A 15538-nucleotide genomic window follows, 5' to 3' on the forward strand; every position below is an offset into this window, starting at 1 on the left:
CTCATTTCCTGTGTCGCTTTTTAAATTCACGTGAGAAATAAAGTCACTATGATGAGATCCATTTTTAATATTACACCCTGTATGTGAATAAAGAAATGCATTGATTATAAGTATGACAGGCAATATAACAAATACAAACGTTATTTTCGAAATGTCTCACAAAATAGATTGTCTACCCTTTGGTTTTTTAAAATTAAAAATGCACTTTCCTTTTCATTTTTAGTTGTCAGTGATCAATTACTTAATAATTTTATATACATTTAATACCACTGCAATCGGTACAAGTATTTTTTGTGTACATACTGTGATCTTGGAATAACCAATCGCTTCTGGGTATTGTTTTGATATGTCTGTAATTAAAGGTGGTTAATCCTGTCTTGAAAATTATACGTGAATATGTGGTGAAGGTGCCTTTGTGACCTTGCAAGCTTTTAATTTTTTATTGTTAAATTTTTCATTCTAATTTGTTTTTATATTGTAAGTGCACGACAAACTAGATCCATCAAAGAAAAATTCTATGAAGTTAAACTATGAATTAATAACAGATTTTATCCAACAGCTACTCGTTATAAGAATATTATTCAAATAAAAATCATGTCCATCATTACTCACTAGTGAGAAAACAGATAGAAAGTCACGGTGAAATAATTATTAGATATAGATTCGTTCACTTGTTGCACAAAACAATAAATAACAAACACAATTTCCCATAACAACTAATCCAAGGTTTTTTGTAAGAGAGGTGTTCAAAAAAATGCTGAATGGCACTTGTGTGAAATGCATATTAGTCGTTCGAAAAAATTAGGCACTCGACCTGGGGCATCGTGGCTAAACTTTTTCTTTCGTTACTGATGTGCCACATTCCGCACTAATACAATAAATAACTGTTTAAAAACATTTTTCTTATTCTTACTTTAAAAATAGAACCACGGAATGTACATTTTAAATGTATGTGTATAATTTTTCCCATGCACTGTGAATATGAAGTGTGCAGTAGTGTACATCTAGAATTTACAACAACAGTAAAAGAACAATTTACAAGACGTTTACACTATTTTAAATTGAAATCCAAAAATATGTACTGAATGCTATTCCTGGCTTAATTGAAAATGCTTTAATAAATACAGATTTTTTTTATCAAATCATATTATTTTGCATTAATGACAGGTGACAGCATGTAATTACCCATTTGGTAAGTACTCTTTCATTTGGGAACTTAAAAAAAAATGTGCAGTGACTATTTGAAGGAAGAAGGAAATTAGAAAAAACCAATTTTAAAATAGCGTTACAATCCGTATTTCCTTTTATTTATGGGTTTTAATTTATTTTATTTAGTGTCGGAAATAACATTCCATTGAAATCTATTTTGAAGTGCAAAATTAGCATCACAGAAACCTTTAAGAGTTTCTTTGCGTCAGTATTTATGTGAAATATCAAAAAAGAAAACAGACTTGATTTTTTTTTAATTTCTTATTAAATTACTGTACATACCTACAAGAAAATTCAGGAAAAAATCTTAAGTTAACACTTTATAAATTATTAATATCGATTTGTTTACACAAATCAATAATAGAAGATGTTGTCTGGTAGTCTGGTAATCAACTTTTCAAGTAGTTAATTGAATAATTTTAGTCTTTGTCATTATTCAGTCAATTTTAATAGTTCTGGAAGGAAACGCCCGAACGTTCGTAAATTTACGAGAAAAAAAATTGCAAATTTTGACGCGTTTCTCACGCACTTGGCACAGGCCGAACGCCCGACGCTCCGGGTTCGAATCTTTTTGCCGGAGTTTTCTTTTTAATTACTGGAAGAACGAAAACGTATTGCTGTACCCTTCTTTATAATTTTTTTTTGTTCGTTCTTTCAAACGTACCGCTTGCAATCAGCTGTTCAGCTGACGTGTGACGTGTACCGTTTACGATTCTGACATTTCTGACATTTGGTTTTGTTTATGTTTTGTTGTGTTGCTATCGTTCTGGATGATAAATTAAATACAATTTCTGAAAAGGCAAATTGTGCATTAATGTTTTGTGGGATTACGAAATTATGTGTTATCGTGAACCAAAAAGGACTTTTGTTTTTGATTTTTCGTAATTTTGCAGAAGAACATTTCCAAATAGTAATTAAAATGACATAATTTTATGGAATTTGTCACATAACAGGTGAATTTTGAAAAATGAAAAGCCATGTATAACCTCAAAACCCCAGTTTTAAAACTGAAATTGTTACTAAACATTTCTCTTTTGTTTAGTATCCTGACAGTATTCTATTTTATTTTTCTTAATGTCAACACTCAAGACAATGTAATGAATGATAGCATCAGTTTCTTACCATTTAAGAAGTTGAGAGATTACAATGTTTGGCTCATTTTTACTAAAGTAACAGAGAGATCACCATTAAAATATAAGTTTCACAATTTATTAGAGAACATTTTAAATACCAGTACAATACCTGTAAAGTTCCATATCATAGTTGACAACAGCTCAAAAAATATAGCAATAAATGAAATATCAGATGTTGTTTCACATTCCAATAAACCAATATATTATAAATTATATGATGTGGAAGTTTGTGCAAGAGCAATCAGTGATATAGTTGAAGTTATGACACCTCATTTTAGTTCAAAACCGGGTAATAAGTTCATGTTAACAATTGTACATTAATAAATATAAATTATATGGCTTCAGGTACTTACTATAGCGATGCTCTATTTTATATTTCATTAGGACTATATCGTATCGCGCCACAATCGCAAAATAGAGCACTTTTGTTAGACTGTGATTTGTATTTGAAGAAAGATATTCATTTAGTTTTTGAAGAGTTTGATAGGTAAGAGGTTTTAAGCAAAGGTTAATAACAGTTAAAAATAAAAGTTGTTTATAGATTTAAACCAACTGCTCTCTTTGGTCTGGCCCCAGAATTGACTCCTGTTTACCGACATGTCCTTCAAGCATACAAAGTTAAACACAATTCTACATTTGGCGAGTATTATCATTTGAAGAATATTTCCAACATCGTGCCACATCCAAAGGGTTTCCAAGGTTACAATTCAGGCGTTGTTTTGATTAATTTAAGTGCAATAAGACAGTCTAAAGAATATAGTGTTATTATAAAAAATGAAACAGTGCAATCTCTTACATCTAAATATAAATTTAGAGGGCATTTAGGTGATCAAGATTTTTACACATTGATTGGTTTTGAATACCCTCACTTAATTCAAACATTAAATTGTGGTTTCAACAGACAGCTTTGTGTTTGGTGGAGGGATCATGGTTACAGAGATGTTTTTGATTATTATTTTAAATGCAGACATCCAACAATTATTTTACATGGGAATTGCAATACTAAAATACCAAGATAAATTATTTGTTTATTTAAAAACTAGTGTAAGTAAAAGACTGAGTATCAATGTTATTATTTGAGATATTTTTTTCCTATTTTATAAGAATATAAAAGATTTCATATATTGTTTGATTAATATATTTTGCCGAATTTGTACAGTATTATAGGTAACATTTTTTTAGTTATTGTAGTTAGAGATAATTTTATTTTATCTTGCCAAAAATTTAATACTTCCAAATATAACAGTGGAATTTTAAAAAATATTTGATACAATATTTTAACAAGGTTAAAGCGGTGCTATTTTGAAATACATTTTTACATATTTTTATTTTGAAGAAAATGTTAAGAGTTATGGTACTACTTTCTTGTATGTATGTATTTTTCGATGTTCTATTTTTTACTAAAATTCAAGGTATTTCCGTGTAGTATCCGCCCAGCTCTTATATAAAATGTAAAAAAAAAACGCAACATGAACTGCCGCATGAAATACGTTATTTTTTTTTTGATAATGTCCTACTAGGCTCACTGGATTAATTACAGTTCGCCCGTAAAGATTAATTTACTAAGAGCGTCACATAAATAACTATTACTGCAAAGAGTAGCAACAATTAATTCTTAAATTTCGTATACGATAGGTACTATTTTATGTGGTAGTTATTTTTAAGTTAATATTGTGCATTTTACAGGTTGTGAAACGAAATCGAAATGAATTATTTGTGTATACCTATATAAATGTTTTGTTTGGAGTGTGTATTCTACATTAGAAAAAATTTTCGGCTAATTTTCAGCATTTTTTGCAAGTTTTGAAATGTGAATATATGTTAGGTAATAATATAAGTACCTATCTACTTTTTATTGGATCTGGGTTTCGCTAACATTCCTTGTTGTCCTATCGATATTTCTTGTTAAGCACAAAATAAATCACTCCAACATTTAGCCGTGCGTAATGACTCTTACGCCTTTAGCATTAAAAAAAGGCCTTGATATATTTTTTATATAATTTTATTTGTTCTGCAGTCAATACCAACAATGTTACCGGATGTCATAGCCATCTGTTAATCGTGATCATCGTGAATAGATTAATACGGATTGGAGGACCTGCTCTAAAGTCTTTTGATTTGTGACGAATAACTCGGAGAAATTTATGTATTAATTAATTATAATGAAAAATGTAAGGTTTTTAATACAATGTAGGTATATTTTGTGGAACAAATATTTTAAAACAACGAAACTTAATTTTAATATGCATTTATTTATAGTCTATATAATTATTATAGTAAGAATATAGGACAAACTTTGAAATATTAATTAAGCAAACTTTTTTTCGAAGATTAAAATTCAAAAATTGCATTAAATATGCAATTTACAATTACAGCTTGTAGGCTTGTCTCATCATCAAATCGAAATAACAGTCGTTGTCAATCGAGGCACTAATGGCACTGTAATAATTGAAAAATTCTTCATGGGTTACCTAAAATAAAGAATTGTTAGGAAACATATTGAGATTTTTCAGCACGGTTTTAGAATTTATAAAGATAATTAAATATACTGGAATTGACAACTTTTAGTCAAAGACACGTTTTCTACAATGAATTTTTATATTATTGACTGCATTGCATAGAATTACTATTTTCCACTATAGCACGAATACTTACGGTTCCATCTTTGGTGGCATCTTGTTCAAAATTTGCCAAGAACCTTTTCAGTATCGTTTCTTCTGTTTCTTCGCCAGATATATATCTGGGATGAGATTTGACGTTATACACGTTCTTTAAATCGTCTATTGTTATTACGCCATCTTTGGTTTTGTCCATTTTGTTGAAGGCTTCATCAATAACCTTTTTGCGTGACTCGGACAATTGAGGCTAAAAATGAATTCGTAAAATGTAATTTAATTAAGCAATAAGCAGTTTTATGAAATTATACGCACATTTAGCGGGTTATTATGTAATATACTAAATGAGATTCATTAATTAATCATTAATTGTAAGCAAAAGCAACCCTAATGAAGGAAAAAGTGAGAGGCGCCCATTTCGCAAATAACTAGGTAGGTACCTATAGTTTTTTTTATCACAGTCACAATTTTTTTTGAATTGTACCTTTGATGTAGTCTCGAGGGTATTAAAATGTGTTCAAAGCGTAGAGGGATCAAAGTTTATTTTGGAATTTTTCATATTCATAAAATGTTAATAATCATACATATTTTTGTTATTTATAAAAATAAAATCATAAATATGCAAAAAAATATGTTAGCATCCTAAACGTTTCTGGAAATTCTTCTTCAATAAATTGGTTGCCCAAATCAAGTGTGCTGCGCCGCGCCACACCAAATTTGTTCAGGTGTTCGCGTGCAGTTGTGTTTACATAAAATATAAATTTTATTTTTATTTTATGTAAGATTTTAGATGGGGTACTATTTTATAAAACCTTCGTGCGGTTCGGCGTAGCGCGGCGCTTTTCGTTTGAACGCACCTTTGCAGCTTACAGTGCTTACCACGCTGACTTGATCGCTGAATTTCGCCCCGCTAAAGCGTGAATTATAGCCCCGCGTGAATTACTCACGGCACTTCGCTAAAAAAATATGATGTTGAAAAGTTATAAAGATTGCAATAAATTAAACGAAGAAGGATTTTTAGAAACGCTCATAAATCAAAAGTATGATTATAATTGATTCAGCTTTGAAATGTAATTTTCTTTTCATGAGTAAAAACGTATATTATACCGTATATTTCATTACATACATTAGGAAGAAAAGTTGCCACAAAGTTGATGGTATTTTTCTAGATATCGACCGGCGTAAAATATATTATTTACAACAATTATTATTGTACTTGAAAAATCAATAGGTACGTACCTACTGTTCATTTGAAACTCTTTGATAGCCTGCCCTGTTAACAACTCGACAAACATATACAGCTTATTGATTTTTTAAAATTGATTGCTTTTAATTAGTAATAATTATTATTGCTTTTTGGTGTACATGTTCCATTAAAACATTAATCAAAAACTATTCCGTTCATTTTGATATGGAAATAATCTTTTAGGTAAACAGTAGATATTTAAGTATACTGCACCCATATACCTAATTTATGGGAAAACATAAATAACATACCCTGACGTGTACCAAAAATTCCGTCATATTAACACTTCCACTGTTGTCATCGTCGAATTTCTGAAACAGATTAACAGCCTCTTCGTCAGTCATTTCCAATCCAGTTTCTCTTAATCCTCGAATAAATTCATCTTGATTTAATTGTTTGTTGCCGTCATCGTCCATCCTTCTAAACATCCTTCCTAAACCCAAAATGCCGTTAGCACCTCTCGATAAACACAAGAGACGCAGACGATGAATTGGATCTCCGCTTCCACCAGCGGCTTGCAGTTCGCGAAGACTTTTCGCTGCCATTTCGGATTCTTGACGAGATGTCGCACTTTGGGGACGAAACATACTGAAAAAACGAAAAAGAGTGTAATTAATCGAAATTCATTAAACTACACCCGGCACTTACAACAAGACAGCTTTCTTTAAACTAATTTCACTTTAATAAAATTTCAAGGCAATGCAGTCTCACTCTCGAAACTAAACCAACAATAAACAAAAAGATGATTCATACTTACTCTAGCGTTTCGTAGTCAGTTTTTCAGTAAATTAAGATTTTGTTTAACGTTATAGGGTATGCAACAAGAAATGGCCAGTAATAAATTAGACGTTATCTTATCAACAGAGGACGGTGTAGGTGTAGATAAAAAATATGGAACCCCTTGCATCCATGCAGTAGATTTGCTATTTTCACAAAATTAATTCCCGTGTTGTGGAATTTATGATAAAGTTTAAATAAGTATCCTTATTATTATAAAAAAATATATTTGCATGTAGGTATTACGTTGGTATTTTAAAAGAAAGTAAAAACCGAATGAAATAATTAAAAGTAACTCACTGCTTTAATTATAAGAGGATACAAGATATTAAAGAAACAATTAAGAATGTTCGTATGTACCTACCTGCGAGCGTGTTTGTTGTACGAGTTCGTGTACGCACAAATTTTATCAAGAACTACCTACCTGTTTTTAATTATTTAGATAGCAGTATTAAGGGTGTGTGAATTATATCACCTGGGAATAAAATTATCGACCAAACTCGCACTTTTTATTAAAATTAAATTAATTTTTGGATTCCCGCGATCTAGATAAAATTAAATTCCTAGCATAAAGGTGTTCGAAAATTTTGAAAACTACTTTCTTCACGGTACGTACAAATTCTAATTCATAACGTTTAGAAGCTACCTATCTATTGTTCCACACAATGACAATAACTAAGCAGTCTCCAAGTTTAAAAAACATTTAATATCATCGATGTTAGGGTTGAATTGTGCTGTTGCCAAGCAATTTCTTTCAATAACAACAATGGAAATGAGGATAATACAGTTGATTGACCGGAAACACCCATTAAATCATTTACAGCGGTTGGTTGCACAACTTTGCCTATTGTCTTAATTATTTTTTATTGTAATTTTGTTTCACTGTTGTGACAATTTGTGAAATACAAATTTCAAAATTTGCTGCCAAAAATCAATAAAACCGATATTGATACAAAATATTTCATAATGGCAAGGTTAACGTGTATCCATAGCAAGAATTGTTGACAGCAATATACGAGTATGTCTGGTGTCAACAGCGTAGGTTCGGTGTGATTGGTCGACGTAGTTTAATGTAAATAAATAAGGGGTTTACCCAAGTTGAGATTTTTGAACTAACCAATAAACATGATTTTCACAAGTGGATGCGCACGACTCGTACAGACCATCCAATTAATTGAACGATTATAAAATCAAAGGAAACATGAACTCTTGCCGATAGCACATTTTTTCGTAAAGTTAGTTGACAAACCTGTCTATACTATATTATACAAGTAATACTCGTCTGTCTCAGGATAATTTCCTTGAATTGCAAACCTCTTGTAGAGGTAAATCATGATCTCAACAGTGTTGAAGGATTTTGGTTGGTCTCTAGGGTAATTCTGGCTTCTCGTAAAATCAAGTCCTCCAGATCAGTTAAATGTCAAAATTATTGCGTTTTGTACGAGAAACAACTTAATTTATTTTGTTTTTTAAATAAAAAAAAAACGACGACAAAAAAAGAAGTTGCAGATAATTGAGAAAGAAGTTTTTATTTCTTTTATACATACAATTCATACTGATTGAAAAAACAGTACAACAAAAACAGTATTAAATAATAAGCATTTAAATGGCACGCTACTTATTAGTTACAATCCAAGAATGATTCATAATTTCAGGCAATGTGAGTCTCCTGTGACTGGAACGAATTAAGAGCTAAAAAAGAAAACTTTATTTAAAAGGCTTTTTCACAATCAAAGAACTTACACTTGATATTAAATCTCGCGCGCCTGCTGGAACACATTGTGGAAACTGCAATTCCACTTTTCTAATTTTTTTATATGTCTCATCAGGAGTTTCACTTTCAAATGGAGGTCTTCCAACCAAGAATTCATAACAAAGTATACCTAAGCACCAGTGGTCCACATGCTTTCCATATTCTTTATTTTCAACCATTTCAGGTGGCAAATAATCCATAGTTCCACACATAGTCGTACGTTTCAGTGATGGTGAGTGAACTGACCATCCAAAATCAGCTAATTTGACATTTCCTTCTATGGTCAACAACAAATTTTCCGGTTTGATATCCCTATGTATGACTTGATTTTGATGGCAATAATGAACAGCATCTGCCACCTGATAGATATATTTAGCGGTTCTACAACGGTTTAGCGGTAATATAACAAGTAAATTAATTATAAGCATATAGTTTACAGGTGTTCATTGAACCGTCCTCCAGAACTTGCTTTAAGGTGTTTATATAGTTCACCCTCTCCTGCATACTCAACAACTAAATATATTCGATGACTGTCGTGAAACCAACATAAAAGTTGCAAAATATTAGGATGCCTAAAAATAGATTAATACTTCAGTTTACACGTAGTTTACATAATTATAATCACATAAAAATGAACGTCAAAATTACGAGTTATGTAAAACAGTACTTCTTGAGATATTGCCCGTTTGTCAATTAGATAAGTCAATAAGGTGTAATAGAATAGTATTACATACAATAAGACCAATATGCAATAAAAATCTGCACTACATTTAATGTAAATATAAATTTCGTTTTTTTTAAATTGTAGTATTTTGTTTTGTGATACATACTTGTATTTTTGAAAAATGTCTTAAACTGCAGTAAGTAAGAGTGAGATAAACGGAAATTAGGGTAGGTAACATAATATGTAGTTATTTTTGTATTTTGTTAGAAAATACAGTTTTTGCGGACGAATCATTGCTGTTTCCGGACGAGGCGATAGCCGAGTTTCAAATAAGTAATTGAAAAATTAATTAACATGGATGCCTAGAATTATTTAAATTGTAATTAAGGTTTTATAAGTTGGAGATATGTCATAACCAATCTAATATAGTTTTTCAAGATTTTTTTAAGACTGTTTCTTCAAATATTAGGCACTATATTTTACAAGTAATCATATTGTTGGAATTCCAGATTGATTACATAATTGAAAATTCCCTTCCAAAATTTATTTAATAATAATGACTATTAGCTTATATTTACACAATAAATAATGTTGTGTTTGAGAAATCAAGTCAAAAAATAGTCATAGATACTTACTTTAAATGCGATTGTATTTCTATTTCCCGCAAAATCTGTCTTTCAACCCTCCCCTTGACAAGCTCCTTCTTAAGAAGAGTTTTTAAAGCAACAACAAATCCAGTTCTTTTTTCTCTAGCAACATATACACGACCAAATTTACCTCGCCCTAGTCTTTTACCTAGTTCAAAATCTTCTAATGACCATCTATACCTAAAAAGAATACAAACAGAAAAAATAGTGTACATCAATTACGAGATCATTCCTACTCAGGATTAGCGTAACATGGATGAGACACCATTTTCTTCACCAAGGCTGAAGTTGGCTCTTGAAGTTCAGGTGGAATTTTGCAATCTTTTAAATAGTGTTTCGCAAGATCCTCTGATTCTTTTTTGCTCATCATGTTGTCAGATTCTACCTATATTTACTTTTTTACGAGCCGTTAAGCCGTGATGAATGAAAAACAACTTTCACAATAGCAAAATTTACGTAAATTACTTAACCAAACTAAAAACTTTTGTCCTACTACAAAACTAAGTCACTACTTTAATGTTTGATAAACATATCGGCTAATAAAAATAATCTCACACAATTTGAATTTACTTGTCAAAATTGACACCACCAGACAATGCACAAACGCACAAACCACAGAGCACAAACCACGCACAAACTAAAACGTATAAAAACAAAACATAAAACAAGTCGGATAAACGGATTTCCTTTTTAAATTTGAATAAGCTATCCTGATTGGTTCAATCCGACAAGACAGGTTGTTCAACTAAATGGCAAAAAGGTTACTAAATTGAGAACGAAGCAATGACAGAATTGACAGATGTCAGATTTCATTATTTTGAGTTCTAACTTTTGGTGGCCTATAAATTATCCCCGGCTGCTTTCGTTAGAGAAGTTAGACAGTACTAACTTAATTAATTATATATATTCATAGAATTGTGGGAATTTGTGCCGAAAAGTCATCATGATAGATACACCTTCACCATGTCAGTTCAATATACAAGCATTATTACTCTCAACACTTTTAAGTTTTCTGAGTGTGCACTCGTCAATAATAGAAAAACCAGTAAGTCTTATTTGTTTTCTGTAACTAAAGTATAACATTTTTTTATGTAGATATTAAAATGGTTAAATAAACGAACTGGAACTGAAAAAGAATTGTTAAAACAAAAAAATGACCTCAAGAATGAACAATTATCAATTAATATGGTGGATCAGTTTGCAAAATATTCAAAAATTCAAAGGCGAATCAATTCAATCAATCAAGAGTTGCAACAAATAAGTGGCAACAAACCAACTAATAACATTATTGTTCATTTAGGTTTTGCTTATGGAGTTAAGCTATTATGTGCTTTAACCTTGATTATCTTGTCTTTGTATTATAGGTATACCCCTGTGTTTTATTTAGGGGATAAGGTAAATTTAACACCTTTCACTAGTCTCATCTGCTATCCAAATGAGGTAAATTATGTATCTTTTTATTTTTGGGTAATGTGTAGTGCCGCTGTAGCACGATTAATATGAATAAAGATATCTACTTGTAAATATTATATTTAAATAAATTTAAAACCAAAGTGAACAAAATGGCATGCATTTATTAACAGTGATTTTCTAATAAAAATAAGCGTTTTGAATGTTGCCGGGTGCGGATTATGCACCTATTAAGTGACAGCAAATGCAGCCAACAGTTATTTTGACATAAAATCCCCTAAACTCAACCGCACATGTTCTGTAATTTCTAGCCTTTCACTTTTGCGGTAGAGTAATAATTTCAGCCTCGTGGCAATTAAATGACGTGAAAGTCAATGAAATTTTATCAGACAGCACATTGCTTATGCAAGTTACATGGCATTTTAAGTAGTATTGCAACAAACTTGTCTAAGGATTGTATCATCTCAAGATCTTTTTGCACCAGTTCTTTTGTCGCCCAAAAGTGGGGCACTAAAAAACAACATAGAAACGTAAAGTTACGATCACATTTTGATTCAATGGCAGATCCAAAGATGGAAGAAATTTTAGCACCTTTAAGAGCTAGTGTTAAGGAACAGGTGGGTTTTGTAATATTTTGTAATGTTTCATGTAAAATTAAACTTCAATTAATAGGGAGATCTAGTTCGAAAGTTGAAGGCAGAAGGTGCTCCAGTTTTAGATGTGAAAAAAGCTGTTACTGAATTAAATGCTCGAAAAAAACTTCTTGAGGACAAGGAATTAAGCCTTGCTTCTCATGTTACAACTTTTGATCGAGCAAAAATGGAAGATTTGTTAAAAAGGAGATTTTTTTATGATCAGTCATTTGCTATTTATGGTGGGATTACTGGTCAGTTTGATTTTGGACCAATGGGATGTGCATTTAAAGCCAATTTACTTCAAGCTTGGAGACAATTTTTTATATTAGAGGAGCAAATGCTAGAAGTAGATTGCTCAATTTTAACTCCAGAACCAGTATTGAAGTAATACATTTTTAATATATGAAATTGTAATTTTATCATTTATAATTTCTAGAGCATCAGGACATGTGGATAGATTTGCAGATCTTATGGTGAAAGATGTAGGGACAGGGGAATGTTTTCGATTAGATCATTTGATTAAGGCACATCTAGAAAAAATTGCTCTTGATAAAAGAACAACAGATGATGTTAAAGCTGATTGTCAAGACATTGTAATTAAGCTAGATGGCATGAATAAAGCTGAAATGGCTGCTGTTATGCAGAAGTATAATATGAAGAGCCCTTTAACTGGAAATGAACTTACTGAACCAATTGAATTTAATTTAATGTTTGGCACTCAAATTGGACCATCAGGATTAATTAAAGGGTAACAGTTACTTTATTCAAAAAATAAAGCAGGATTTGTTTTTAATGTTTAAACAATCAAAATAGCATAATGAAAGTAATCTGCAAAGTAAAAACTTTGATTTATCAATTTGTCAATCCTTGGATGGACACATTAATAAATATCTGATTTTTTCAAAATTTAAAGCATTAAAACATGTATAGGAGCAATACTTTACAAATAATGAATATAAGTTGCAAGTTGCAATGTTTTTGTGTTACTGACTTTTGAAACAGCATACTCTTATGTAAATATAAGGAAAATATATTAAATAGTATATTGTACAACTAGTTATGAAAGTCATACTTTTTTTCATGAATCCTTGTTTGATTAACGAGAACGGAGCCCGAGTTAATCAAGGAAATGAGTAAAAAAAGAGACTTTCATAACGTGTTGTACACGGCATTTTTTTGCATAGTGTTGTAAGTGAGAAATTTTGCCTAAAAAAGATGAATGCAAAAAAAAAACCAACAGAAATGCGTAGTAGGTATTCTTTGACAATGAATGGAATAAAATGATTAAAAAAAGCACTACTTTCATTACGATTTTTCGTTAAAAAAAGTCAATTTTCATAAAAAATAACATTTGAGATTATATGAAAAATGAATCAGGGCAAAGTTAATGAATTAATTAATTGTGGATAATCAATTATGTTTCATTTAGAAACGAACGTAGCCGTTGAAATGAACCACGGCAATCTTGATTATACTTTAATATGTATATATTTCTTTCTCCGAAAAAATAGATTTTTACGACCAGAAACTGCCCAAGGTATTTTTGTGAATTTCAAACGACTTCTAGAATTCAATCAAGGTCGCTTACCCTTTGCAGCAGCGCAAATAGGTAAATATTATTTGATTTGCTAAGCAAAATTTAAATGTACAAATATAGGGAACGCTTTTCGTAATGAAATCTCTCCAAGATCCGGTTTAATTCGTGTACGCGAATTTACTATGGCTGAAATCGAACATTTTTGCGACCCATCCGATAAAAATCATCCAAAATTTGACAGCATTCGAGACACGGAATTGCTTCTGTATTCAGCTTGCAATCAAATGGATGGAAAACCTGCTGAGAAGTTGTCAATAGGAACAGCTGTTGATAAAGTAACCATATTGTTTAACAATTAATTAACAATTTTACTAAAATATTTGTATAGGGATTGGTGGCAAATGCAACTTTGGGGTATTTCATAGCTCGCATTCAAAATTTTTTAATTAAGTGTGGTGTTGATCCAAAACGATTACGGTTTAGACAACACATGGCTAATGAAATGGCTCACTATGCTCAAGATTGTTGGGATGCAGAATGCCTAACAAGTTATGTAAGTTTCACTTGAATTAAAGTTTTTTTTTTATTCCTACGGTTATAGCGTGTTTTTGTTAACCTATATATTTTAAATTTAATTTCAGGGCTGGATCGAATGCGTTGGATGTGCTGACAGGTCAGCATTTGATTTAACGCAACACACTCAAGCTACCAGTGTTAGATTAGCTGCAGAAAAAAAATTAACAGAACCTAAAATTGTGGATGTGGTGGAAGCGGCCCCAAATAAGGGTGTTTTGGGTAAAACATTTAAAAAAGACGCAAAGATAATTACAGAAACTCTTTCCCAGTTAAAACATTCTGATGTTGAATTGCTGGAAAAAAATCTCGAAAATAATGGGTAAATTTTAACACATAAAATAATCTTATGCATTAGATAATTTAATTTCAGAACTTACGAATTGGTAATTGATGATAAGAAGTTTAGCTTGACACAAGAAATGGTTACAGTGAAACGTTATCAAAAGACACTTCATGTAGAAGAAATAATACCCAGTGTAATTGAGCCATCTTTTGGTAAGGTACTATTTAATACATAACACATTCTTGATGTATGATTTACAGGTGTGGGAAGGATTATGTATGCGATATTTGAACATAATTTTAAAATGCGTGAAAACGACGAGCAGCGTACATATCTTTCATTGCCTGCGACAATAGCACCGTTGAAATGTTGTGTACTTCCCCTAAGTTCTAATGCGGAATTTGCACCCTTTGTGAAGAAACTTTGTAAATATGCTTGAGCATAATTTTGTCATGTTATTACGCTTTTTATTTTAGCTACTGCCTTAACAAAAGTTGATGTGTCGCATAAAATAGATGATAGTTCAGGCTCCATTGGAAGACGATACGCTCGAACTGATGAAATTGCTATCCCATATGGTATAACGATTGATTTTGATACATTGAAGGTACCATACAGTGTCACATTAAGAGAAAGAGACTCCATGGCGCAAGTCAGAATTCCCGTAAGGTATCGTGTTCCTGTATGAATATTTTAACAGTTTTCTTTTTTATAGCTTGACGAAATTGCTGGAGTCTTGCATGATTTGTCATATAATAAGCAAACTTGGGATGATATTGAAAACAAATATCCTAGATTTGAACAACAAGAAAGCAAAGGGATTTAAACAAGGCGATTTTCTAATACAACTATTTATATATGGAAAAATATAGTGACATAAGTTTCAATACATTATGCTTCAACAAATATTCTTGTTTTTATTTAGAACCTCAAAATTAATGAAAAAAAAAAACATCAGTTTCTTATCTTAGATAACTTTCATGTAATTTTTTTTTGAACCAGTGTGAAATTAGTCAATTCAAGAAGTGCTTGGCAATTACTTAAGCACAAATT

General features: G+C 31.1%; 4 protein-coding genes across 7 annotated transcripts; 2 read left to right on the forward strand and 2 right to left on the reverse strand.

The window, feature by feature from the left end:
• The first annotated feature begins 541 nt into the window (after positions 1-541).
• On the forward strand, positions 542-11568 carry Xxylt (Xyloside xylosyltransferase). Its single transcript, XM_069047024.1, has 5 exons — positions 542-2631; positions 2688-2829; positions 2884-5389; positions 10958-11089; positions 11140-11568. The coding sequence occupies exons 1-3, from the start codon at positions 2187-2189 to the stop codon at positions 3359-3361; spliced, it is 1065 nt and encodes a 354-aa protein (XP_068903125.1). The 5' UTR covers positions 542-2186; the 3' UTR covers positions 3362-5389; positions 10958-11089; positions 11140-11568.
• Positions 4575-7621, reverse strand: LOC138130519 (calcyphosin-like protein). 4 transcript variants are annotated; one of them, XM_069047028.1, is made up of 4 exons: positions 7405-7621; positions 6455-6791; positions 4998-5207; positions 4575-4813 (listed from the first exon to the last, which is right to left on the reverse strand). In XM_069047028.1, the coding sequence occupies exons 2-4, from the start codon at positions 6788-6790 to the stop codon at positions 4712-4714; spliced, it is 648 nt and encodes a 215-aa protein (XP_068903129.1). In that variant the 5' UTR covers position 6791; positions 7405-7621; the 3' UTR covers positions 4575-4711. The 4 variants fall into 4 exon arrangements, with proteins under 4 accessions (XP_068903129.1, XP_068903130.1, XP_068903127.1 ...); XM_069047029.1 differs by lacking the exon at positions 7405-7621 and adding an exon at positions 7345-7363; XM_069047026.1 differs by lacking the exon at positions 7405-7621 and adding an exon at positions 6961-7113.
• On the reverse strand, positions 8491-10710 carry LOC138130517 (aurora kinase B-like). Its single transcript, XM_069047025.1, has 5 exons — positions 10281-10710; positions 10033-10224; positions 9171-9305; positions 8724-9114; positions 8491-8672 (listed from the first exon to the last, which is right to left on the reverse strand). The coding sequence occupies exons 1-5, from the start codon at positions 10412-10414 to the stop codon at positions 8595-8597; spliced, it is 930 nt and encodes a 309-aa protein (XP_068903126.1). The 5' UTR covers positions 10415-10710; the 3' UTR covers positions 8491-8594.
• A 131-nt stretch (positions 11569-11699) lies between the features above and the next one.
• Positions 11700-15391, forward strand: GlyRS (glycine--tRNA ligase). Its single transcript, XM_069047023.1, has 11 exons — positions 11700-12071; positions 12127-12473; positions 12526-12837; positions 13601-13698; positions 13747-13961; positions 14015-14179; positions 14268-14521; positions 14573-14697; positions 14746-14910; positions 14962-15149; positions 15201-15391. The coding sequence occupies exons 1-11, from the start codon at positions 11829-11831 to the stop codon at positions 15309-15311; spliced, it is 2223 nt and encodes a 740-aa protein (XP_068903124.1). The 5' UTR covers positions 11700-11828; the 3' UTR covers positions 15312-15391.
• The last annotated feature ends 147 nt before the right edge of the window (positions 15392-15538 follow it).

The sequence above is a fragment of the Tenebrio molitor genome, chromosome 5 (assembly GCF_963966145.1).
Source record: "Tenebrio molitor chromosome 5, icTenMoli1.1, whole genome shotgun sequence".
NCBI classification, from domain to species: Eukaryota; Metazoa; Arthropoda; class Insecta; order Coleoptera; family Tenebrionidae; genus Tenebrio; species Tenebrio molitor.

What these genes read in the sequence shown, in the direction of transcription:
- Xxylt (XM_069047024.1), top strand. Translation starts at nt 2,187, where the DNA reads ATGTATAACCTCAAAACCCCAGTTTTAAAACTGAAATTGTTACTAAAC. An exon ending in TCATTTTAGTTCAAAACCGG is followed by an intron (nt 2,632 to 2,687) that starts GTAATAAGTTCA and finishes ATATGGCTTCAG; the next exon opens with GTACTTACTATAGCGATGCT. An exon ending in GTTTTTGAAGAGTTTGATAG is followed by an intron (nt 2,830 to 2,883) that starts GTAAGAGGTTTT and finishes AGTTGTTTATAG; the next exon opens with ATTTAAACCAACTGCTCTCT.
- LOC138130519 (XM_069047028.1), bottom strand. Translation starts at nt 6,790, where the DNA reads ATGTTTCGTCCCCAAAGTGCGACATCTCGTCAAGAATCCGAAATGGCA. An exon ending in AATTTTTGGTACACGTCAGG is followed by an intron (nt 5,208 to 6,454) that starts GTATGTTATTTA and finishes ATTCATTTTTAG; the next exon opens with CCTCAATTGTCCGAGTCACG. An exon ending in ATGCCACCAAAGATGGAACC is followed by an intron (nt 4,814 to 4,997) that starts GTAAGTATTCGT and finishes TCTTTATTTTAG; the next exon opens with GTAACCCATGAAGAATTTTT.
- GlyRS (XM_069047023.1), top strand. Translation starts at nt 11,829, where the DNA reads ATGAAATTTTATCAGACAGCACATTGCTTATGCAAGTTACATGGCATT. An exon ending in ACTCCAGAACCAGTATTGAA is followed by an intron (nt 12,474 to 12,525) that starts GTAATACATTTT and finishes TATAATTTCTAG; the next exon opens with AGCATCAGGACATGTGGATA. An exon ending in AAAAATCTCGAAAATAATGG is followed by an intron (nt 14,522 to 14,572) that starts GTAAATTTTAAC and finishes ATTTAATTTCAG; the next exon opens with AACTTACGAATTGGTAATTG.
- LOC138130517 (XM_069047025.1), bottom strand. Translation starts at nt 10,414, where the DNA reads ATGATGAGCAAAAAAGAATCAGAGGATCTTGCGAAACACTATTTAAAA. An exon ending in GAAATACAATCGCATTTAAA is followed by an intron (nt 9,306 to 10,032) that starts GTAAGTATCTAT and finishes ATCTATTTTTAG; the next exon opens with GCATCCTAATATTTTGCAAC. An exon ending in GGACGGTTCAATGAACACCT is followed by an intron (nt 9,115 to 9,170) that starts GTAAACTATATG and finishes AAACCGTTGTAG; the next exon opens with AACCGCTAAATATATCTATC.